Source organism: Callithrix jacchus, chromosome 1, assembly GCF_049354715.1.
Source record: "Callithrix jacchus isolate 240 chromosome 1, calJac240_pri, whole genome shotgun sequence".
In the NCBI taxonomy this organism is placed as follows: domain Eukaryota; kingdom Metazoa; phylum Chordata; class Mammalia; order Primates; family Cebidae; genus Callithrix; species Callithrix jacchus.
In genome coordinates, this window is record NC_133502.1 from 94,083,386 (window position 1) to 94,110,641 (window position 27,256).

The 27,256-nt window shown below is 38.8% G+C and overlaps 1 protein-coding gene across 21 annotated transcripts in view; it reads left to right on the forward strand.

Moving 5' to 3' along the window:
* The window catches only part of TRPM3 (transient receptor potential cation channel subfamily M member 3), a 980,420-nt gene that overhangs the window by 720,446 nt on the left and 232,718 nt on the right, over positions 1-27,256 (forward strand). For all 21 annotated transcript variants that reach the window (XM_017973100.4, XM_035264315.3, XM_035255728.3 and 18 more), the window contains one exon: positions 17,292-17,415. In XM_017973100.4, coding sequence (XP_017828589.1) covers positions 17,292-17,415 — 124 coding nt within the window. The remainder of the gene's footprint in view (positions 1-17,291; positions 17,416-27,256) is intronic.

The window sequence follows — 27,256 nt, forward strand, 5'->3', positions numbered from 1 at the left end:
AAGAGCCTGGATGACTGAGAAGAACTAATATTTGATCCTCCCTCATATAACTCAACTCAGAGAAAGAATAAATGTGAATAAGATTGAAGAAAATTGGTAAAAGGGACAAATTTATTGAAATAGTGTGGTGGTGTTTTGTGTGTTTGTATGCATGTCTATGCTAAATGTATATATACCATTCTGTTTAATAAAATTAATTTAGTTTCATAAATTAATTTAATCCCATAGGATTACTTTATATATACATAAATACATATATTAATGCCTATAATTATCTGTGTGTACACATATATGCTTAAAACTTAAGTGAAGACTTAAAGGTAGAACTGATAATGTGACTTTTCAAATCGGTCAATCACTAGGTATTTTTTGAATGCTTGTTTTAGGTACTGTGGGTGCTATGAAAAGAAGTATAACTTTCCTCAAGTACATAATCTCATTTGAACCAATATACTAACAAATACTTTTTCCATTAGATGTTATTGAATTCTGAGAAGGCAGAGGGAAGCATAGGTCGGAGTAAATGGAGAAAGGGTCATGGAGACAGTATCACGGCAGTTTTTGCCTCTGTAGTGTATATAAAGACATAGATATATAGCCACTTGTCTCATTGTATCCAAGCTCCATGAAGCTAGAGTAGCTCCATTTATTTAAAAAATTGTGAAATAAAATAAATATGCTTGTCTTAGAGTTTTGATCCCTCCTGTTGTATCAACATGGGAAGAATGAAGCATTGACTTTAAAAAAATTATCTGAGGTCAGGGAAGAAAGCACCATGGAGAGTAAAAGTTTCATTGATTTAAATTGGCTCATCAGCTCCCTACATGGACTAGCTTTATAATTGCCCAACTCCACACTCTTTCGAGTGTCCTTGAACATAAAGAGCAAACATTGGAGAAAACAGCTGTATAGTCCATTACGATAGAGAAATCCATTTTTAAAGAAGTATCATCTACAACTTCCAGAAAGCTCATCAATAGCCAAGTGATGATTTCAAAGCCATCCATTGATTACATTCCTCTGAGATTCCCTTAGCTAACTTTCGGCTACTTCTTTCACCAAAAAAAAAAAAAAAAAAAAAAAAAATCCAAATAAACATGTGGTTATCAAACTTCAGCATGTCTGAGAATCACCTAGAGAGCTTTAGGAGATTCAGATTCCCCAAAATATCCTGACTTTGATGCACATTGGGTGGGGCCCAAGAAACTGTACGTAAAACCCAAACCCCAGGTGATTCCAATGAGAGTGGTCTATGGCCCACACCTCTCTGATGTTTTCAAAAATAGCTTCTTTGGTTTCTGGGCCTCACCTGCATTCTCCTCACAAGCCACTGCATTGTTACCACAAGCCCTTTGTACCTTCTGCCAAATTGTCTTTGAAACCCAGTTGACTTGAAAAACATATTTAGCATCAATCACCTCATTTCTTTCTTTCCCACAGCTGTGCTTGGTTCCAAACATCTGTCAGACTTGAACATCCTTCCCTGAAAAGCCAGCCGTGCCATAAAATAACTCTTTTTTTACAAGACCGACAGATTTATCACTTAGTATTTTTATTTACATGGATTTTTTAAGGCCATTCAGTTTACTTATTTCCTTGTTTCTTTTGCAAATCATTTTCTGACTAGCTCAAAATATATAACTGATTTTAAAAGAGAATAAAAAAAGAGGAAGAGGAAAGCAAAGGTATTTAGAAGTGAAATGGTGCTAGTTGATGGCGAATGATGGTTCTCTTGGTTGTCTGAGAGGCAGGGTCACAGGGGCCAGTGTTGGAAGCTCAGCATCTGCAGTGTCCTACCCCACCTTCCTTCCACTTTACAGTTAGAATGGACAACTTTTAAAGAGTCCTCCCCCTTGCCTTGATTCATTTTTACTTTTTTAAAGCCCTTGAATTCTTTCTCAAGCGAAGTCTCAGGTAGAGGTGCAATATGTAATACAGACAAGGTACAGGTTTGCTCTGTCGAACCTGTGATAGGAGGCCTAGACCATGGTTCTCAAACTTTATTCTGCATCAGAATCACCCAGAGGGCTTGTGCAAACAAATGGCTATACAGGAGGAATGAGTTCAGGAGATGTATTATGCATCATGGGGACTATAGTCAATAATATATTGTATACTTGAATATTGCTGAGAGTAGATTTCAAGTTTTCTCACCATAATAAAATGACAAGTAGGTGAGTTAATGCATATGTCAGTTAGCTTGATCTAGTCATTTCACAATTTATACACATATCAAACATACCATAGGCTGGGTGCAGTGGCTCACACCTATAATCCCAGCACTTTGTGAGGTCAAGGTGGGTGGATCACAAGGTCAGGAGTTCAAGACCAGCCTAGCCAAGATGGTGAAATCCCATCTCTACTAAAAATACAAAAATTATCCAGGCATGGTGGTGGGCATCTGTAATCCCAGCTACTCAGGAGACTGAGGCAGAGAATTGCTTGAACCCAGGAAGTGGAGGTTCCAGTGAGCTCCGATTGAGCCCTGCACTCCAGCCTGGGCAACAGAACGAGACTCCATCTCAAAAAAAATACTATAAATACATTCAATTTTTGTCAATTAGATAAGCATTTTTAAAAATAAGAGGAAAAAAACTACAAAAAAACCACTCACAATTGCTGGCTCTATCCCCAGATTTTGTAACTCAATAAATCTGGTTGAGCTCAGGTAATTTGCATTTCATAGAAATACCTAGGCAATGCTATGCTTTTGATCCAGAGATCATACTTTCAGAACTATTTTCCTAGAGCTTCCTTTTCTTTGCCTGGCTCTCACTTGCAAAGACAGCCCTGAGGCAGCTCTGGAGCTTCTCCCCAGAATTCCAGAGGCTTCTTTGTGAAACCCCATTGAAGACCCCTAACCTACAGGTCAAGATAACCTTCCTTTGCTTGGACTCAAGATCTGCTGTATCCTGGTCCCAGCTTTTCTCCAGAGCCAGCTTTCAGTCAACAAACCTTCCATTCACCCCATAACCCAATGGTGCTGTCTGTCCCACTATTCTCCAGGCACTTCCTGCTGTCACATGCTTCTCTGCCTTACCATGAGATGTACAAATGCATTTCTTTACCTATTTAATCTATGGTAAATTTTTCTCTGAAGTTTCGCAACCTAGCCTCTCTCACGAAAATATATTAAGGGCTTTAAAATCCACAAATTTATCTGAGTGAGGTGCAAATGATAAAATGTACTGGTATTTCATTCCTTTCCTTTAGAGGAGATAGATTCTGAATCAACCTGGCAAACATTAGGATCTACAGTTGATAGAGATATAGTGGATTAACAACTCCCTTAGTGGTAACATTAATAATGAATAATGTTTGGGATGTTCTTAATGGATTTTCCCCATATTCCTTATGCAATTCTCAGATGTTGATCATGGACCACAGGATTTATGAAAACTATATATAGCAGTGAACACATGCTATAAAAGCTTCTTCAACCAGAGAAACACACAAAAAAATGCATTAAAATAGGATTTTTGGGTGGGGGGGGATACAGAGTCTTGCTCTGTGGCCCAGGCTGGAGTGCAGTGGCATGATCTCAGTTCACTGCAACCTCCGCTTCCTGGGTTCAGGTGATTCTCCTGCCTCAGCCTCTTGAGTAGCTGGGTTTACAGGTACATACCCCTAAGCCCACCTAATTTTTGTATTTTTAGTAAAAACAGTGTTTCACATTGGTCAGGCTGGTCTTGAACTCCTAACCTTGTGATCCACCCACCTCAGCCTCACAAAGTGCTGGGATTACAGGCATGAGCCATTGCACCTAGCCTAAAATAGGATTTCAAGGTTAATTCATGTCTGCACTATTGTCCAGAAAAATCTCCATTCAGTTTCAATAGCATCTTTTTGCACTATCCTAATTGTTGGACAACTGTCTTAGAGTCAAAGTACATTTTATATTTTCTTGAGATATTCCATGTAAAGCAAGTGTCCATCCGTGAGCATAAACCTCTGAAAGTCTAGAGTAAGCAGTAAAGAATCCATTCTTTAAATCCATAGAATCATGGCTCAGTGTCTTAGAGACAAACCTAAAATTTGGAGTTGTTTAACTCTATGATCTCCTTAGTTTTTGCCATTTGATAGTAAATTTGAGATTTTTATTTTCTCTAATGCATTAATGACGAAGACAGTTGACCCTTGAATGACATGAGGTTAGAGTTGCCAATCCCCAACGTGGTCAAAATTCCATGCATAACTTTTGACTTCCCAAAAACTTAACTACTAACAGCTTATCATTGGCCAAATGATAACTTAGTCAACATACATTTTGTATGTTACATGTATAATATATTTTTACAATAAAGTAAGCTACAGAAAAGAAAATATTAAGAAAACCATAAGGAAGATAAAATATATTTACTATTCATTGAGTGGAAGTGATCATCATAAAGGTCTTCATCATTGTCATCTTCATATTAAGTAGGCTGATGAGGAGGAGGAAGAGGAGGTGTTGGTCTTGCTATCTCAGGAGTGCCAGAGGAAGAAAAATATTAGAGTGTAAGTGGACCTGCACAGTTCAACCCCTGTTGTTCAAGGGTAAACTGTAGTCTAATTATGAGTGTCAGCTCTAATAAATTAGAAGCCTTCTAATAAATTAATAAATCTTCTAATTTGTTAGAGGATAGAAGCTTCCTGGAATGATGTGTTAACATGATTCTGAGATAGCATCTCAGTACAGAGGAAAGAGTACTATGATAGATTAACAACGTCTGCTGAGGCAAAGATAGGAATTTACAGTCGACATGCCATGAATTTATTTCAGTTATTTCATGAACCGAAATAAAGCCAAAATCTTATAGATACCCCTGTAGATATAAGACTACCAGGCAATCATCAAGTAGTGCATTGAATCATGAAACCAACAAGAAAAATAATTGTCCAGAAGATACTCAGAACAAGGAAATAATCCATTTTTTGTCAACTCTGTAAGGCACAACAGTGTTTAAATTATCCAGTGATATAAGCCTTTCAACACAGACATAATACACAGGAGCTGAAGAACGAGAAACCCTTTAGTGTAGGATGCTGCTTGGATCTGGACTGAGAGACAAGCTAACTGAGCAATTGCCTATGAAAAAGGCAAAAGAAATTCTTTTAAAAACTGAAAATTAATAACGTTTAACAAAAATAGAGAAACTGATATTTGTCCCAGTTTTTCATAAAGTAGAATAAAAGGAATATTTGGTAAATTACTTTGAAAGAGAATTTAGACTTATCCCTCCCCTTTCCCACACCCCTTACCCTCTCCCCAGCAGCATGCTCAAAAATTTGAAATTAATGTTTTTTAAAGCTTCTACATGCATCAGCCTGATCTAGGCACTGTATTTCATAAACTTCATGAGGTGGCTATAATTATTACCCCTATTTTATAATGAGGAAATTGATGACAGGAAGGTTAGGTAATTTGCTAAACATCTCAAAGCTAGAGAGTGGTCAGCCCAAACAGGCAGGCCCTTAGCAGCTATACCATGTTGTCTTCTAAAACGGTGGGACCCAGTAACTGTGAGAGGTTTATTTTGCTTGCCCCAGAGCTGAGTTTTTCCAGACAACAGAGGAGGGGGCACCCAGATTCCATCTTCTCTCCCTTCTCTCATATGCTGGCTAGGCTTTCATGGGAATAAGTGTTGCACCAACGTGTAAGACCAGTCTGAAGGATGCCAGTGTTGTGGTCTTCCTGGAAGAGTGTGGAAGCCCACACATTCAGTCCAGCTCTGATTCTGTCTTTTATATGGGCCCAAAAACAATAAAAAAAAAATTCGACTTTTCCTCTTGCCTGGGCTATGGCAATATTCACTGATGAGACTGCACTTGGAATGAACTCAGAGGGTGTGATTTCCTTCCAATGTTGGCAGCAGAGAATCCACCTGACATGTGGCAGTCCCTGTATCCTTTGGCAACACTTTGCTTCTACTCTTGTGTACATTCATAAACAAAGGCAAAGGAAAGAAAAGACGTGACAGACAGCCAACATTGTTCAGGATTCTTCATCTACATGTCCTGCTTGTCCCTGCCTAAGGTGGAGAGTTTGGCAGCCCTGCCTACCTCCAGAGCAGCATTGCCGACAGAACTCTCTGATGATATGGCTGGGTGTGGTGGCTCACGCCTATAATCCCAGCACTTCGGGATGCTGAGGCAGGTGGATCCCTTGAGCTCAGGAGTTCGAGATCAGCCTGGGCAACATGGTGAAACCCGTCTCTACAAAAAATACGAAAAATTAGCCAGGTGTGGTGGCTACTCGGGAGGCTGAGGTAGTAGTATTGCTAGAGCCCAGGAGGCTGACGCTGCCGTCAGCAATGATTGTACCACTGTACTCCAGCCTGGACAACAGAGCAAGATCCTGTCTCAAAACAGAAAAAAAAAAAAAAACTCTGTGATGACAGAAATCTTCCATATCTGTGCTGTTCAACCAGAGAGGAGTCCCTGAGTCCTTGACCAAGGAATGTGACCAAGGAAATGAATTTTCAATTTCATTTCATTGTATTATAATTAACTTAAACTTAAATAGCCACATGTTAGTAACAGCTACCATATTGGATAGCACAGCTCTAGCATTTCTGCAATTGGTTTCCACCAAACTAAGAGGCCTTGAATGTCTAATAGATCTCAAATATTATTTGACATTTTCCCTATTTTAATTATATTCTTTCCTCCAGTCAGTATTATGTATTCAGTCATTCAACAGATATTTTTGAATGCCTACTATGTTCCAGGAACTATTCTAGGCACTGGCAAAAAAAACACCAGTGAACCAAATAGACAAAAATGCTGCCCTTGTGAAGCTAAATTCGCCCTGCTAAAATAAAAGTAATACACACAATCCCTAAACACATTGTATAATATTTTAGAAGATGTATGTGGTGGGGGAAGAAAGCAGAGTAAGGGAGATCAAGATAAGGGGTAATGGGAAAGCCTGTCTTCTGCACCTTGACTAGCACTGAGGGAAGGGGAGAAGAGAGTCTGTAACTAATAGAATGCACAGTCCATGCATCCAAGAAATTTACAGCCTGGTGAGGATTTTCTTAATCTATCTGATGAAATGTCATGTGTAAAATGCACAGCACAAAGCTTGTCTTATAGTTGGGAGTAAGTACCTTTCTTAACCTCTCCCACCCCCACCATACCACCCAACTTTGGTTTCCTTTTTCAAGTCTATCCTTGCCTTCTGTTTTACCATAGCTGGCTCAGGAGTTTAAGGTGAGAACAAGGAAAGAAAATTAAAGGAGAGGAGAGGGGAGAGGAGGAGAGAAAGAAAGGATAAGGAAAGAAGGAAGGAAGGAGCCAGGGACAGGAGAAGAGAAGGAAAGAAGGAAGGAAAAGAATGAAGAAAAAATAAGTTAAAAAACATAAGACAGGTTCATTTTATGAGCAGTTGTACATAAAGTTTGTTGGCGAACAGACTGTACCATCATCCTGCCTGATTATGGGAAGCTTCTCTAATATTGCTAACTACCTCATATTGCTGGATGAAAGCCTCAGGAAAAGCCCAGGTGAAGAACTTTTCTAGAATAGATCCCAAAGCAAAATCAGCAACTATTTCTCATAGGCCTTTGCTGATAGAGACCATTTGTATCTGGAGTTGATCCTCATAAAAAATTGGGAAAAGTAATCTAACCAGCCCATGCTGTCTATGGGTCATGGCCCTGTGTGACATTCAATCTTCTATACCTTTCTATCCAATTGGTGTTTTCTGAAAAACATTGACATCAATCAGTTATAGTTGGTGAATTTAACATAAATCATCACTTATAAGAGTTATTCTTAAGGCTTCTAATTGTTGAATAAAATATTTATTTGCAATTTAAGTAATTAAAAAGAAACATTGGGCATCTGATTAACTGGGGATTAACTTGGAAAGTGATGAGTCCTTGAAATCACATTACTGAGTCTTCGCACACATGAGATGCAACACTTTCTTAAATATAAAATAGAGGAAATCTCCAGTTGCAGCCAATCATTTAAACAAATCACTAACTTTATATTAATATACTGAATTGAACCTACATATTTAAGTTAGCGTAGGTCAGTATCAAATATTTTTTCCCTCCAAATTCTCTTGGCTTCTAAATCAATCTCTGATGTTTACCAGCTGTATCATCTTAGGCAAATTAGTTCACCTCCACAAACCTTGGATCCTTCGTCCATGAAATGGTTGCTCTAAAATAATGTCATTCTTTTATCCTGAAATTCATATCTCTCAGTAGAATTTTCTCCTTTGTATCTTCTCTAGCACATACAGACTTCAAAAATATGAAAGTAGGATGTTACAGCAAAGTATGAATTTTTATCCTAACAACCATTTGCCTTCAAGATGGCATAAAATTATCTAAGAATAATGGTTTCAGGTTAGCAACCAGTTTGCATGACTTTGATGGATATGATCCAAGAACTAATAAGCTCTCCACATTGATACCCATCTAAGTGGCTTTGAAACATGGCCTTTCCCATCCTATTTACAGGCCTACTTTATCTGAATTTTGTAGAAATATTGGAATCTATTTCCTCCATAGGGATGGCCTCCTCCAGCTAATATGCATCCTAGTTACCTTGCTCCATTTCTGAGCTAGGCATCGTTGGGATTCTTTGTGGGTGTAAAAGCCCCTAATGTACTTAATAATAACAAAGAACTGCCAATTATTTAACACCTACTATGTGCCAGGAACAGTGTCAGGTGCTTTCCATATATGATCTCTTTTTTCCAAATATATCGACCTAAAAAGACATATACTACCCTTGCTTAACAGATGAGATGATAGCTTAAAGAGATCAAATAACCTGTCTCAGGTCCCTCACTAGTAAATAAAGGCCTTAATTATGTCATTCCATTCTTATTATGGAATGACATAATTAAATGCTACGATATGGTGCCCAGCCAAAGACACCATATAATAGCATCTTAATTATGTCATTCCATCTCCTGTAGCAGATTGTGAAACTGGCCTCACCACTTCAATGTATGATGTGGAATTCGTTGAAAAAATGTCGATGTATGTTGTGTTGATTTTTACGTTACATAATTACTTTGTGTTGTCAAAACCACCAACATCTATGTGAGGGAAATTACCTTGATAACACTGAAACTCTTAACATCTTCAAACAGCTATTGGGAACTTTTGTGGGCAAGATATTGCCCTAAGCTTTATGAGGGAGATGCAAGTGAATAGGAATCTATCTGTTCCTGACAAGGACTAGAGGGATAAAATAGTAAGTATCCAAAAATAGAACCAAATATATGTTTTTGAGTTGGGCAGCCAATTCACTTCTTGAATTCCTGGCCTCAAGCAATCCTGCCACCTCAGCCTCCCAAAGTGCTGAGATATAGGTGTGAGCCACCACTGACCCAATCATTTCTAAACACCCTTTGAGTTTAAACAACAATAGAAAGATAAGAAAGATAGACAGAGACCAAGAATATTTCTTAGAGATTAATCTGCTTAAAAGGAAAAGGAAGATCAAGAAAACCAAATTGCTTATGCTGCATCTCCCATTCTTTCAAAGAGGATTGAAGTACATCCCACCATGAGGACAAAGAAGCATGGGGAAGACCAGCTGGTCACCCACCGAAAGCAGGCAGCTACTCAGTCACTCAGTCAATCCACAAAGATTCTTCTATAGCTAACATTGAACCAAGAATTCTTCTAGAACTTAAGGTACATGCAGAATAAAGAAGCAATCACTGATGCATGCAAAACTCTTCAATAAAATACTGGCAAACTGATTGCAACAGCACATCAAAAAGCTTATCCATCACAATCAAGTAGGCTTCATCCCGGGGATGCAAGGCTGGTTCAACATACACAAGTCTATAAATGTAATCCACCACATAAACAGAACCAAAGACAAAAACCACATGATTATCTCAATAGATGCAGAGAAGGCCTTCGAGAAAATTCAACAGCTCTTTATGCTAAAAACTCTCAACAAACTAGGTATTCATAGAATGTATCTCAAAGTAATAAAAGCTATTTACTACAAACCCACAGCTAATATCATACTGAATGGGCAAAAACTGGAAGCATTTTCTTTGAAATCTGGCACTAGACAGGGATGCCTTCTCTCACCACTCCTATTCAATATAGTACTGGAAGTTCTAGCCAGAGCAATCAGGCAAGAAAAAGAAATAAAGGGTATTCAAATAGGGAAGGAGGAAGCCAAATTGTCTCTATTTGCAGACAACATGATTGTATATTTAGAAGACCCCATCGTCTTAGCCCAAAATCTCCTGAAACTGATAAGCAACTTCAGTAAAGTCTCAGGATGCAAAATCAATGTGCAAAAATTACAAGCATTCCTATACACCAATAACAGACATAAAGAGAGCCAAATCAAGAACAAACTGCCATTCACAATTGCTACAAAGAGAATAAAATACCTAGGAATACAACTAACAAGGAACGTAAGGGACCTCTTCAAGGAGAACTACAAACCACTACTCAATGAAATAAGGGTGGACACAAACAGATGGAGAAACATTCCATGCTCATGGTTAGGAAGAATCAATATCGTGAAAATGGCCATACTACCCAAAGTAATTTATAGATCAAACACTATCCCAATCAAGCTACCAATGACCTTCTCCACAGAAATGGAAAACTTCAACTTCATATGGAACCAAAAGAGAGCCCACATAGCCAATTCAATTCTAAGCAAAAAGAACAAAGCTGGAGGCATCACACTACCTGACTTCAAACTATACTACAAGGCTACAGTAATCAAAACAGCATGGTACTGGTACCAAAACAGAGAGATAGACAAATGGAACAGAACAGAGGTCTCGGAGGCAATGCTACACAACTACAACCATCTGATCTTTGACAAACCTGACAAAAACAAGCAATGGGGAAAGGATTTCCTGTTTAATAAATGGTGTTGGGAAAACTGGCTAGCCATGTGCAGAAAGCAGAAACTGGACCCCTTCCTGACACCTTACACTAAAATTAACTCCAGATGGATTAAAGACTTAAACATAAGACCTAACACCGTAAAAACCCTAGAAGAAAGCCTAGGCAAAACCATTCAGGACATAGGCATAGGCAAGGACTTCATGACTAAAACACCAAAATAGACAAATGGCAACAAAAGCCAAAATAGACAAATGGGATCTAATTAAACTCCAGAGCTTCTGCACAGCAAAAGAAACAGTCATTAGAGTGAACCAGCAACCAACAAAATGGGAAAAAATTTTTGCAATCTACCCATCTGACAAAGGGCATTATCCAGAATCTACAAAAAACTCAAACAGTTTTACAAGAAAAAGACAAACCCATTCAAAAGTGGGCCAAGGATATGAACACTTTTCAAAAGAAGACAAACCTGGCCAGGTAACAGACTTGGAAGTAAGGAAACCATCTTGGATATACTAGCCCCAACAGATGCCACATGGAACAGAATTGAGGCCCCAGACATATGGTCCCAGTTGAGCTTTTCATCAGCCATTCCAGTTGAGGCCCTACATATGCTGGAGGAAAATGAGCCATCCCCATTGTGCCTGCCTGATTCTTGACCCACAAAAGTATCAACACAACAATTAAATGCTATTTTACATGAGTAAATGTTGGGGGCTATTACCCATTAATCAATTACAGAATACATGGCATATAACCTTTTGAGTTCCTTGAGGCTAGAACTGAGTATTGCTTATATTTCTATAACTACTTTAGTGCCTGGTACACAGAAGGCATGAATATTGTTTGTTGAATGAATGAATGAGCAAGCAGATGTCTGCATGAAATGTTTGGAAGACTCTACTATAATTAAGCCTCCTAAATCTGCTGAGTAACTCCATTTCCCAAATATAGGAAAGAACTGTTGGTCTCTGACCTCTCTAAAGTGGGAAAGTTATTTCTCTAGCCTTATAACCACTGGGCTCACCAGGTGTGCAGAGCAGTGTTAACACCAGGACAGAGCTCTACATCTGCATCTGCCCTAGCCCACTGGTTGTGTAACTTCGTGAGAAGGAACACGTCAGTGACTCTTTTCTAAAAAGCATCCTAGGACTCTGAATAATGCATATGCTTATGCAGGACTTGCTATGTGTTAGGCACTTTTCTAAGCCTTTTACAAAGCTTAACTCATTTAATATTCACAAACCTATGAGATAAGTACTATTATAGTTCCTATTTTACATATATGAAAAATACATCAACACTAACTTACACAAGATCACATAGCCACAGGTGACAGTTGAAATCCAGACAGCCTGGCCCTGGTGGTCATAATGCTGTTGCTAACAATACTGTGAAGAATCAGAGTATTACTTGTAGCCCAGAGTCATGGTATGTTGGAGGAAGTGGCAACTTTTACAAAAAAAGCAGAAGGAAAAAAATACACTATTCTCTGTGACCTCAGGGAAGACATGTAACTTAATGTGCCCTTAATATAACATTTAGTAATTTGCTCTGGCTTCTAGCAAATGATAAAATTTCATTTTTCTTTAGAGAATTATATATTCTGTGGGTGATTATGTCTTTTAAGTGCCAAATTGTGGTGTTATTAACAAGTTTATAGCTAAAATTCTCATATTGTGTCTGAATAAACCAATAGAGAACATCTATGGGAGTCACAGGAAGGGCTCTTCATCGAAAGTCATTAACCTAAGATTACCTCTTAAAGTCCCATTGAATTCTAAATGCATTTCCTAATTTTTAAATCTAGGAACAAAACTCTAATATTGCAGGTAATTTGCAGGTAATTAAATTCATTCTGAGAAAAATATTTGTATGTGTGGGTTGTATTGAGAGCATTTGAACAGAACACTAACAGCAAACTGTGGGGCATTTTGTTGGTTACCCTGAGCACTGGCTAAACACTGGCCTATTTTATATTACTCTGTGAGTCATGTACAAAGCTCCAGACCATAAGTACAGCATTTAAATGGAGATACAAATGCCATAGTATAGAGATCTGCCTCACTTCAATGCCTACACTTCCTATCACAAAATCCTCTAATTTGAGATGTACCAAAAATAACATGGGTGGATACAGAGCCACAAATTAACAGTTTCCATAAATAAGATCACTTTGTCAAGGACTCAATTCTAAAAAAGATTTCACATAATACTACAACCATGTTTTGATGTCAAGGAATTTTCAATCAATATGCTAGTGCCATAAGAAGAAATCTAAAATAGGCACATCTCTAATTTTTCTGATGATTCAATATTACAGTAAAAATTTTTAAATCACTCTAATGTCACACAGACAAAGATGGGAAGAACTAGAAAATGATAGCTTTAAGAAAGTAGCCTTCCAAATACCCTAAGGAATATGGTCACAAAACAAGAAAGGATCTTCAGAGAAGATAGAGTAAGACTTTGTACCCAAACAGAAAACATCTAGGTCAGCAGAGCAAATGTTTATGAAAAATTAAAAGCAAATATACTTTTTTTTTAGATGGAGTCTTACTCTGTTGCCCAGGCTGAAGTGCAGTGACACATGATCTCAGCTCACTGCAGCTTCTGCCTCCCGGGCTCAAGTGATCCCCCGACCTCAGCCTCCCAAGTAGCTGGGATTACAGGTACACACCACCATGCCTGGCTGATTCTTGTATTTTTAGTAGAGGCGGGTCTCAAACTCCTGACCTCAAGTGATCTGCCTACCTCAGCCTCCCAAAGTGCCACTGAGCCCAGCCCGCAAATAGACACTTCAAACTAGTTAATGCACTTTGCAATTATCTTCATTTAGTGTTCCTCCTTATCATCCCTAAACTTGTCTGATTTCCTTCAGATATTTTCTAAATATATGAAAAGAAAAGATATTTTCCTGCAACAAATGAGCTTAAATTTTTACCTCCAAAACAGATGACTAGGAAACTATGAAAGACATAGAATACAATCAGGAACAGCAACACTGTGGGCAAGGCTGAAGTCAATAGGCTCAACCCAAACAGTGAGATCATCAAGCCGGTATGACTTAGCACCAATCATTTAACCTCCGTAGGGCATAGTTTTCTCTTCTGAAAAACAAAATTAATCCCACTTGCCTCATAGATTGTTATGAGATTAACTCTGAAGCCCATTGTGTGTGTTAAACCATGACGTGCTACAGACCCATCAAGTGTTTTGTGGGATCTTATTTAAAATGATGTTATTAGACTCTTTTTGCCAAAAGCATGAGACCTAATATCTTTTATTTCTTTGTTAAAAGGGGAGCTCTACAAATGTTGGGGAGCTGTTAAAGGCAGGAAAGCACTAACAATGAGATTTTCTTCTTAATGCCATCAGAAGATGGAAAAAAACTGAATCAGAAAGAGGAGCAGTTATTTAATATTTAATTGCTGTAACTTTATGCTTTGAATGGATCAAATCACCTTTGTTCCACCTGTAATAGGTACACACTTTGGAAAACACCCTAGAGAATCCTTCCACTTCTAGAATTCTATGGTTCTTGTCACTAAATGATCTAGGCAAAGCCACAACTTCAGCAGCTGGGAAATTAGGCTAAAGGATCAAATTCTTACTGTCTTTCAGCTCTCCTAACCACTGAAACCCACAATCAGCTAAACTGCACATCATTCCTCAATTTTTAGAAAGTGACAGATTGGATACAAGTGTCAGACAGGTCCGTCAAGCAGAGAATGGCCTTGGAAAGCTGAGATTTTATTACAGATGGTTGGTTACAGAAAACGAATTTTGAATTGTTATCAGAATTAAACAACTGGAGATGAATGATTAGATCTATCAAGTGGCTAATCAGGAGAATCCTTTCTGTTGTTAATCATGTACAACAGCAATGGACGCTTGATACTGCAGAACTCTCTAGACTCATCCACTTGGGTTACCTGTCAGGTAGACACAGGCCTAGGTCTGAGGGTGCATGTCTTTACTTTTCAAGAAAATTGATTGGCCATACAAATGTGATCATGCCACTCTTCTGCTTAAATCTTTCTATGACTTTTCATTGTCTACGGGATAAAACCAAAAATCTCTATAACATCACCTTCAAAGTCCCCCATGATCTGCTCACCCCTCTCTGCAGCCCTATTTTGTTCCTCTCTACTTTGCTCTCTGACCTTTTATTTTCTCCAAACTAGGCCCATTCATGCCATTTTGTCTGCTGTGAATTCTCTTACCCAACCCCACCAGCCCTGACTATGCTGATGCTCATTCATTCAAGTCACAGATAAAACAGTACTCCCTAAGAAAAGTCTTCCCTGAACCCCTTATATTAGATTTGATTCATTTGCCACATGCTTCTCTATTTCTTTGCCACTGACAGTCACTGTTGAATAGCTGATTCATGTCTTCCTACTCCACTGGCACATAAGCTCATTGAAGGCTGGAGTGCATATATAGCTCCTCTGTTCCTGGCACATCCTGGTGTGTGACACTAAGTAGACCTTCACTATACACTTGTGAAAAAACAGTGAATGAATAAATGAATGATTTCAAGCTGGTCCACAGCTAAGGACACAGAGTCATTCAGAATAATTAAGAAAATCTTAAGAGAGGATCTGGCATTATTTTTATCAATTATCATCTTTTTCTAAATGTGTGTGTATGTATGCATGTATGTATGTATGTGTGCATTTGACAGGTTCTGGCTCTCTTGCCCAGGCTGGAGTGCAGTGGCATGATCTTGGCTCACTGCCTCCCTAGCTCAAGTGGTCTTCCTACCTCAGCATCTCCAGTAGCTGGGGCTACAGGCATGCACCACCATGTCCAGCTGATTTTTTAATTTTTTTGTAGAGACAAGGTCTCACTGTATTGCTCAGGCTGGTGTCAAACTCCTGGGCTTAAGTGATCCACCTGCCTCAGCCTCCCAAAGTTCTAGGATTACAGATGGGAGCCACAGTGCCCAGCCTAAATGTGTATATTATTGATACAGAAGATACACTCTGGGGAGTTGAGGAAAGGGGTGACCCAATCCTCCATCCAGCTGAGCAACCTTCCAGGATCGTTGGTATAGTTCTGTCATGGGGAATGCCATCCTCTTTAAAGTAGGGCCACCATAATATCCAACCTAGTGAATTCAGATGAACCTCACATATACTGGAGCATAGCAGGTCACTGATAGGAAGATATCTTCCAGCTTCCCATCTTGCCTTCTTTTAAGCAATAAAGTTTGTCTTGCTTTCATGTTGAGGAAAACTCCTCAACTACCTGCTCGAATAGCCACAGTGATGAAGAGAGGCAGTGGTGTGGTCTACTTGGTTTAAACAGAGGCAACAGAGGCAGCATGGTGTGGTGGAAGGAGCCCTGGACAAACCTTTAGAAGCACTAGGTTCTGATTCTGACTATTCCTACTTATTTGCTGCATGAACTTAAACATTTGACTCTTTCTGGCTAAAATGTCCTGCCTGTGAAATAGAGCAAATCCTTTGTCTATAGGGTTCCTGTAATTAGCAACTGAGATAATTATTTTACTATTAGGAGTTGCTGATACTTTTTAATTATGAAAGCAATTTGTAATCTGTAAAATACTAGGCAAATTATGATAATTTTGCCACTGGTCCTTGAAAGCGGTTTTGTCTTCCTGATTTTGAATAGTATCTGTTATTAATAAAGTGAGTTTGCCTTCCATGCCATTTAATGGCTAATAGAGAAAGCCCCATTCTCACCAGGGTAATAAATTAAAAATTAGTTGTGATCAATTCAAATTCAAGATGTAATTGAGCATTGACTAGATATGATGCCTCTTTCCTGTTTTCATTTATTCTTCTATAGCACAAAAATTATCTTTTAATCAGGTAGCCAATATGATACCATCTTACTATTTACTGTGACAGAGCAAAAGCTTGACATAAATAATGAATACCTAAATCATAGACTGGATAGGCTACCTCCTAGATGAAATGATTTTGGGGAAAACATAACTCTTATTTCTGCTTATTAATGTTCAAAAATTATTAATGAAGTATCTTCTATATTTCTGCAATTAAAGATGATGCTGCAATTTAAATATCCTGCGGTACTGCTAGGAGACTTATACAGAACTGTTAAAAACAGCACTATCTCAAATTCTTACCAAAAAGATGCAGGGGATTAATTCCAGGTATTTTTCAATAACAAACTTGAGGAAGAGGGCATTAGACACATGCCATATGAAAAACAGAAAAATAAAATATGTAAATCAATCTTTCTACTTTTCTGTTAGGTTCTGAAATAGTAAAATTGAGATTTTTAAATGCCTTGCTTTTAAAATTATCCCACGTGGGCTAACTTTTATGAGAAAAATACAGAAATAACTCCTATCTAAAATAAACCCTCATAATTCCTTCTTGAGGTCTATATTTCTCAGAAATGTGTGCTGAATAGGAGTTGGTTGACCTGCTTTGACATTGTTTTTATTTGCAGACTGATAAATGAATCTTTGAGGGACCAGCTGTTGGTGACCATACAGAAGACTTTCACATACACTCGAACCCAAGCTCAGCATCTGTTCATCATCCTCATGGAGTGCATGAAGAAGAAGGAATTGGTAGGTAATCGTGGCCAGCTCTCTCCACATTCTCAGTCATTTTCTTATCATACAACATTTTCTCAACTCACGCAACATTTTCTGTTTCTGGCCGAGCTGACGGCTCTCCTCAGGCTCCATTGGCTCCAGTAGCTTCCTTTCCTAAGTAACTAAGACACTGCTTTTACTGCCTTGAAGTTAATAATGTGTGTGTAGCAGAGTTTTAGCATCATTTCCTTTTGGAGCTCATCCAAATGCTCTGGCTGCCTCAACCAAATTAATTGAAGTGACAAAATTGGTCCCCTTCTGGAAAATGCTTCAGCTTGATCTTCTTAGGTTTGGGGTTTCATGTTGCTTGTAAGCCGTGAACCACTGATGTGCTTCATGTCAAAAGCTTTAATGACAGAGGGTCCAGGCTGATACAGTCATCTGTACGGGTAGAAAATGGAGAAATGGACTCAAAAAATCCTGGAAGCATCTGTAGCTACTTAAGTGTTTCTAAAATCAGAGCAAAATGACCTACAAATGTGCTACAATCAGAGCCCCTCTGTTAGGGCGAACAAAATCACATGAGCTAACATTTAATAAGCAGGGAGCTAGATCTTCATGCATATAAACTCATGTGACCTTTGCAACTGTCCTGATGAGAGAGGTACAATTATTACCCTCATCTTACAGATGAGGAAACTCAGGTTCATTTGATTAGCAAATGAGGAGCTAAGACTAAAAGCCAGTGATGTTTAACCTCTGTATGGAGTATTTTTATTCACAAAGTGTCTCACTGAAGCCAGTGCCGTGGATCACCCACTCTGGGTAGATGCCCCTCAGGCCTCAGCCAGAGACCATTCTCAATGGTCAGTTAAACCCAACAGCTGAGTGAGTTAGCAAAATGTTTAGAAAAGAAAAGGAATTGATTAGAGTGGGCAAGACCCATCTCCGGAAAGCATCCACACAGCCTTTGTGAGAAACCTTTCAGCAGCTTCCAGGTTTGGGATGAGACGAGTGAAGATGAGAAGAGGAGGACAATACCTAGGTACACAGTCTGGCTGCCCCATATCTAGAAGCCAGCGAACAGGTGGAGCAAGCAGTCATGACTGCTGTCATTCATTCCAGAAGAACTCTACTACCCATGACAGTACCACCCACATGGGACATCCTCCCATCTCAGATGTGGTTAGCTCATGGTGTTAGAGCTCGCATACTCCCTCTGTCCGAAAAGGTGCTGAAGCTCTGAGCTTCTACATGCCACAATAGGGATTCTCTTCTGAATACCGATGCTTTTCCAATGCTGAGGCCAATTCTAATTGAGAAAACTTACCAGGACTATACATTTCAGCAGTCCTGCAAATTTCTTAGAAAGACAGCTAGGAGTAAAATTCTAGGAACCAGTCAGAAGTCATAAAACCAAATGAGGCTAATGAACTTTTCTGGGTATTTCATGGGACTGTTTTTGCAAAATTCTGCTTACATTTCATGTTTAATCACGACCCCTGCTGAAAAAGTCAACTGCATCTTAATGCAAGTTATTTATTATAAGAAATGTGAGGTATTCCTAGCTGTAGTCTCAGGAAATGTGTTCTTAGCAAGGAACAAATTATCTCCACATCTGGGCAGAAATTAGTTAGAAATTTTTAAATCAAAATTGTAGTATAGCTAAAATAATTTCAAATGTTGAGGGGTGATTTATGTGCATGGACAGTACTAGATGCCTTGAAAATAAGGTAGACACAAGGTAGCCACAATTTTCTCTTCTTGCAAAGACAAGGGAAGGAACTGAGGCTAGGAGAGGTGGGGAGATGTGCACAGCCAGGAAAAGCCAAACTATGACTGTCTTGTTGCAAAGCCTGTGTTTTCTACTCACTGGCTGCACAGTATAGCACGCACACAAGGAGGCATTGCTTCATCGCAGAGTTCCTCTTTTCTCTTGTATCCTTCAACTTTCTTTTGATTCCCCTAACAGACTGCGTGGGGTATAATATTATGAGGCAGTCCAACCATTGCCAAGTTTGGCTAAGCTATTTGGTTCTAAAACTGATGTGACATCTTTCTCATCCCAGCACTTAACTGACTTACATAATAAAGCCTGCACTGTGGATGGGCCTCTGGGTGGTGTGGCCTCATTAAAAATATGCCTTGGGTCCGTAATTTCAAGATAGGTGGGGCAGCCCCTCATGACATTATGACACAGAGATACTGCTGTGCTTTCTGCTCATTTCATATAGATCTTGAAGACATTCACTTCTCTCCTTACTCAAAACCTGTCCCCTTTAGAAAACATGTGTCCTTCTAGAAACGAACCTGTGACCTAAGTTCCATCATTGTTTTTAGGTAAGGCAATAGAAATTAAAGTGATAAAGACTGCCTACAACATATTAATTTGGGAACAGATGTCAGAGATTGGGTGTCCCTCTATTCCCTTCCTTCTCAAGTGGGCTCTGGTCATAAAGAACATTAAGACCAAGAAAAGAAGACCAAGGTGGCCATGTACTCGGTGAGGCTGATTATATATGTAGAAACGAAGAGCCTTATGTTCCAGAGGGCAGTGCCAGCTCCTTTTCTGCTGCTGCCTCCTGTAGCCCTGTCTGTCCTCTGAGCTCCTGCAGAAGCCTTCCTTCATCACCACTTCCAACCTGCCAGCCCCAGACTGGGGCAATACATTTGCTTTTGATACCCTGGAGTGAAGGAGGACCGCTTGGATTCAGCATTGTAAGCCCCATGGTTGTGTGGCCCTAAACAAGTCATGGTGATGACAACACCAGCCCTGCTCCTAGTTCACCACCTTCTGCTTCCACACTGGTGACTCCTCTCATTCACTGTCCTCCCTTGACAGTGGCCAGACCTCCTAGTGTCCGTCAGTTCATCTTTCCATTTTTTCCCAGTCACACTTGGGAATCATGCCTCCACTCACAGCTTTGCTGCTCCAGAATCCAAGACTTTAACATCTACTCCCCACTCCAAAGATAACTGCCCTTCCTTCCCCTTCCCACCAGTTCATTCATACTGAACCTGAACACGGATGCCAAGCTTCTCTGTTCAGGAGCCTGAGATCAACCACCTCAGGTAATCAGTGTAAAAATGTGTTCAAAATAGTTTTCTTTATCTTGTACCTTATTGAGAGTCTGCACTGTCTTTCCACTTTCCCTTCTCCCATCTGGGTTCCCTCGCCTGTCAATTACTCTGTTCTATGTGCCTAATGCTTCTCTGTACCACACCCAAAGCTGAGCCATTTGTTCTAATTCAATTAGCCCTTCAATAACTCAGGCCAATCCTCGTGTTATCTCTAGTCAATAGGCTCTCCTGCCCTAAAATCACTGTTCTAAATATTCTATATTCTTTCAAGTTCCAAACCACAGCCACTTCCTCTTATTCTTTTCATATATGTTAAATACTAATCTTTTGTTGGTTGCATTACAGATACATTTCTCAGTTTGAGGCTTGTTTCTTCACTGTATTTTTGGTGTACTTTGATAAATAGAAATTCCCAAATTTAATGTGTAGTCACGCATTGCTTAACAACGATGATACATCCCGAGAAATGTGTCGTTAGGTGATTTCATTATTGTATATGCATCATAGTGTATATAGCCCTAGTTTTCTAATCAGTGTAAGTGATAGTTTTTTTTTTTTTTTTTTTTTTTTGAGATAGAGTCTTGCTCTGTCACCCAGGATGGAGTGCAGTGGCATGATCTTGGCTCACTGCAATCTCCACCTCCCAGGTTCAAGCGATTTGCCTGCCTCAGCCTCCCAAGTAGCTGGAATTACAGGCACCTATCACTACGCCCAGCTAATTTTTGTATTTTCAGTAGGGAAAGCCTTTCACCATGTTGACCAGGTTTGTCTCAAACTCCTGATCACAGGTGATCTGCCTGCCTCTCCCAAAGTGTTGGGATTATGGGCATGAGCCACCATGCCTGGCACAGAGTATATTTCTAAAAACCTAGACAACATAGACTAGTACATACCTACATTCTCCTCTATGGTATAGCCTATTGTTCCTAAGCTACAAACTTGAAAGGCCTGTTATGGTTCTGAATACTGTAGGCAATTGTAACACAGTGGTAGGTATTTGTGTATCTAAATATACCTAAAGATAAAAAGGTACAGTAAATATACGATGTTATAATATTATGGGACCACTGTCATACATGCAGTGTGTCATTGACTGAAACATCATTATGCAGCCTATGACTGTAGTTAAATGTATCAGCCTTTTTTATGTTTTGTGCTTTTTTGCATCTTGTTTAATAAACTCTTCTTTACCCAAATATGAGAAAGATATTCTTCTATATATTCTTCTAAAATGTGTCTAGTTTCACCTTCCACATTAAATCTGTAACCCATCTATAACTGAATTTTTGAGTATGATATGAAGTAGAGATCCATATGGATGACTAGCTGACCCTGTGTCATTTATTGAATGGTCCATCCTTATGTTGCATAATGCCATCTCTTTCATAAAGCAGGTTTCCACATATACATGAATCTTTCTGGCTTCCCTACTTGTCCAGTTCTGCCCTGCTGCCATTCTGCCCTGCTGCCCTAGTTTTCTAATCAGTGTAAGTGATAGGGCAAGTCACCCTCCTTGTGATACTTCTCCAGGGTTGCCAACTATTTTAGCCCTTTGATCTCATAGATAAATTTTAAAGTCAGCTTTACAGATTTCATGTACACGTGCACGCACGTATATATACACACACACACACACACACATTGTTCATATGTGGATTGAAATTGCATTGAATTTAAAGATTCATTCTCCTCATGCTCAGCAGAAGACTTCTCCCTAAAAGAAATCAAGGGTCTTAAATTTAAGCTCCCCCACTTTCTTCTCCTTTACCCCAGTATGACTGTATCTTGAGCTATGCCTTCTTTTCTTCTACGTGTATCAGAGGAAATAGTGCCTTTCTTCTTCTCTATAGTCATTCTCTAAACAGGCAGCACATCCCATCACTTTGCACTCCCTCCATGATTTTTCTCTAGAAAATGTACATTTCTTTAACAGTAACTCTCTTTATTACTCCCTCTGCATTAGTCCTACTTCTGTTTTTTCTAACTTCCTAAAATTTCAATGACTGTACTTTTCTGCTAGTCCTTCAACTTTTCTGTTTCTCCTCTTCTTTTCCTTCCACTTCTCATTGCTTTCATCCATAAATGTAGACATTACCTGAAATCTTTTTGTTTTCAGTCCTTTTATTCCTTGTGTCATTTTTTGAAGAAGTAATTTTAAGTCTCCTATCATGAGAGATTGTATCAATTTCTCTTTAAATTTCTGTCAAATTTTTGCTCTATATATTTTGACATGTCGTTGTTAGGCTCATAAGCTTTTAGACTAGCTATATTTCCTGGTGAGATATTTTTCTCTCATTATTCAGTGGCTTTATTTATTCCTGAGAGTGCTTTGCCTTGCATTTCAGTTCGTCTTATATTAATTCACTTACATCAACTTCTTTTAGTTCATACTTTTCCAATATAGGAAATTTTCATATACCCTGTATGTTAGATGAGTTTCTTAAAATTTATATATAGCTCTTGTCTTTTTGTTTTTTTTTCTCTTTTCTTTCTTTCTTTCTTTCTTTCTTTCTTTCTTTCTTTCTTTCTTTCTTTCTTTCTTTCTTTCTTTTTTTTTTTTGAGATGGAGTTTCGCTCTTGTTACCCAGGCTGGAGTGCAATGGCACGATCTCGGCTCACTGCAACCTCTGCCTCCTGGGTTCAAGCAATTCTCCTGTCTCAGCCTCCCGAGTAGCTGGGACTACAGGTGCGCGCCACCATGCCCAGCTAATTTTTGTATTTTTAGTAGAGACGGGGTTTCATCTTGTTGACCAGGATGGTCTCCATCTCTTGACCTTGTGATCCACCCACCTCGGCCTCCCAAAGTGCTGGGATTATAGGCATGAGCCACCACGCCCTGCCAGCTCTTGTTTTTAATATCATATTAGATGCTCTATTTTTAAGTGGTAAATTTAGTCTAATTGCATGTATTCTGTGCTAGTTACCCTGAATACATTTTAAATTTCATTCATTTATTCAATAAGATAGTCTCAATCGCTAAATCTCGTTTAGGTATTTCATTATAATACACTTTTTTTTCCTTGGCAATATCATAAATCTTCTGTTGGCTTCACCAATAACCTCATTGGAAATTATTCACAAAACTATTCCTGACTTTAGCCTTTCTCTCTCAATCTCTGCAACCATAATTACAGCTTGTAGTTGAATTTGTCACCTGATTGTCCCATCATTACTTCAAGTTCTACGTGTCCAGAAACAAAATCAGCCTCCCCAATGTTCTCCAGTGCTTCCTAGCCCTACAGCTCCTCAACGCTTTCCCTTCCAATTCTTGTTTCTTTTTCTCAGTCTTGAAAGCTTCAGTTCCCCTATCCTCACTGCACTGCCACCAGTCAACTGTTGCCAAGTTACTCTGATTTCCTTTTGGCAGTGTCTCTCACGTCTGCCTCCTCTGCTTTGATTCTAGTGCACCATCCTCATTCTGACCCTCAGTTTTCTTCACTGTGTGTTCCTACCTGTCCCAGAAAGGAAACCTTGTTGTCCCTCCTCCAGGCTATCCCACACACTGCTCTAGGCTTCGTGCTTGAGGCCCAGGCCTGACTTGCTATCTTCCTTGCTCAGATAGTTTCAAGGTCTTGCTTTTGCTACTGAAAAATGTTCAAACTATTTAATGTGGCTTTGAGGCCCTCCACAGTCTGAATGCAGTCTGGAATTTCATCCCCACACCTCCACTACTTCCCTTTGCCAACCTGTTCCCCAGCCAATAATTCAGGCTTTTCAAACTCCCATACTTTATTTCATCTGGGAAAGATTCTCTTCTGCTGCCATTTTCACTTGTACAATCACATGAAACTGTGAGCATCCAACTATTACATCTCACAAATGCTTACTATGATTTTCAATAGAAAAATGCATAGTACAGTCTTACAGTATGGCCTGGTAGCCTATGTCTAAGCTGTGTGTCGGTGAAAGCTGTTATGTATCATTGCTTCTTGGGGGACCCTGACACTATTTATAATGTGTGTAACCTCTGCTAGAATTAGTGGGTTATCATAACCCAGATTAAATAGTAATTATTTTAAATAAGATACTTGCTGTGACTATCAAGAAAGAGAGAGGGAGAGAGATTTCAATAATTAGCTGTTGAATCTATGTCTGTGTCAAATGGACTTTATCCATATGCTTCTCTTACACAGATGAAATATTCATATGCCAGACGTTTTCCCCCATAAAGGTGAAATGTTCGCTCATATTTAATTATGTTAGAAGATAAAAATTAAATAAAGCACTAATAATTTCGTATTAATTTGTTGCCTTCTCCAAGATTACTTCATTTTAGTACTACTCGTTATGACATATAGGCAATAATCTTATTTGTATTCTTCTTACCTCAGAACCTAGAGCACATTTCAGTTTTTCTACTTTATTGCTACACCGTTTTTGGTAAATTGCTTTAACAACTTTAATAAGTGGGATGTTATTTACTGTTTCTTAACTCTGCCCTATAGTTTCCAAAATAAGATAGTTGTCCAATGGCTTACTCTAGTTTTTATGCTAGTTATTATTTATTGGTGCATTCATAGCCTCAATGTAAAAAGAAAAAAACAGCTTTCTAATCACAATTTATGTGGTAAAATTACTTTAACATCTTAATTTCTTTTTTTTCAAAATTTATTTGATTAAGTTAAACTAATTGCATTTAATTGAATTTAAGGGATATTTTAAATATACTCACAAAGCACCAGCTAAAGATAAAAGTCAATTACATTTCAGTGGAGTGAATGTTATAAAGATGTTTAGAAAAAAGTAGACAGATAGCTAAAGTGTGTCAAAATGTTATAAGAATTTCCTCTAATTAACAAATATTATGTACAATCATCACAATAATTCACAGGATCTATATGACAAAAATAAACCAGAAGCTTAAGAAAAATGTATTCCTCAAATGAAGATAAAGAGGCATTTCATACATGTGTCATTTAAGAAGATACTATTGAGTAATGTTGTCAACAATATCTTTACAATAAAACCAAAGATTTTTATGGGACTATTTTTATATTGTTTCTTAAGTCAAAACACAAAACAGTAGAAGCAATATTTTTTAAGAGGATGAGTGATGGGTAGGAATTGAAGTGGAAGGGGAGATAACATCTTAATTTCTTGACTATATCTTGGGGGTTTTTGTAATGCACTTCACAGACTTTATGGTATGGTAACATGGGCTTCCTACTTCCCTACAGCTGGTTCTCATTTGCAATAATGATTCTAAAATCAAGAAGCAAACATTGCAACTACAGTACTATATCTGTTTATCCAGCACATCAATTTAGGATACACAGGAATGAAAATAAACCAACTTTTGTCTGGGCACAGTGGCTCACTCCAGTAGTCCCAGCACTTTCAGAGGTTGAGGAGTGTGGATCACTTGAGCCCAGGAGTTTGAGATCAGCCTGGGCAACATAGCAAAACCCTGTCTTCCCCCCCCCCCAAAAAAAATACAAAAATGAACTGGTTGTGGTGGCATGTACCTGTAGTTCTAGCTAAATCTCCTAAGCCTGGGAGTTTGAGGCTGCAGTGAGCTGAGAGGGTGCCACTACACTCCAGCCCAGGTGACAGAGCAAGTCCCTGTCTCAAAAAAGTAAAAAACAAAATAAACTAATATTTTTATTAAGCCTCACCAGTCAAAAAGTTTCCAGGGACCGTTGTTTTAGTCTGTTCAGGCTACTATAACAAAATACCATAATCTGGGTAGTTTACAAACAACAGAGATTTACTGTTCACAGTTCTGGAGGCTGGGCAGTCCAAGATCAAGATTCCAAAACTCCAGCACATTCAGTATCTGGTGAGGGTCCACTTTCTCATAGATGGCACATTCTTGCTGCATCTTCACATTGTGAAGGGGGCAAGCAAGCTTCCTCAGGCCTTTTCTGTAAGGGCACTAATTCCATTAATCAAGGCAAAGACCTCCTGACGTAATCACTTCTCAAAGGCCCCACCTCCTGATACCATCATCTTGGTGATTAAGAATCAACATAAGAATTTCAAGAAGACATGAATATTCAGACCCTAGCAATCACATACATATCCAACAGTAAACATGGAGAAGAAGTATTTTGAGAAGAGTTAGAAGAGACTTGGCATCTACCTTTATTTAGAACATAATAGACATACAACATGAGAAGCTAAGCCTAAGGGCTAGGTCACTGTTGTACTCTAGCAGCTAAAGCTCTAATACCTTGTTGTCATCACAGTCTCTCTTAGGTAGGGCAGCATAAAGCAAGCAAAAGCCAGGGACATATAAATTGTGCTAATGGAATAAATAGAAGCAAAGATATTAGGCCATCACTTTTACAACTTTTTAAGTAAATTTTCCATAGCATTTGAGGCTGTTAACTTCCTCTTTCTTCTTAAAGTTACTTTCCTGTGAATTTCATGTGAAACTCGATTTTCTGCTTCTTTGACACTTCTGTTACCATATATTTTGTTTTTCCATTGTTAGATCCTCTTGTTCCTCCCCACGCTAAAAACAAATGTTTACCCAAGATCAATTATTGGCTCTTTTCCCTTTCACTCACTATTATGACTTTCATTACCATTTTAATCAAGACAACTCCCAAATGCACAAATATCTAGCCTTACTTTCCCCCAGCTCCTGCATTTCCAAATTCCATTCTCACTCATTCCCTCATTCTTCCTTGCCTAGACTATTGCTATTCCCTGTGCACCTGGTCCCCTAGTTCAATATACCCCTAACGATGCATCCTATATACTGCAAGCATTAGGAAACTTTTCTGTAAAGTGACAGGTAGTAAATATTTCATGTTTTGCAGATACAGCTTCTGTCACATACTATTCT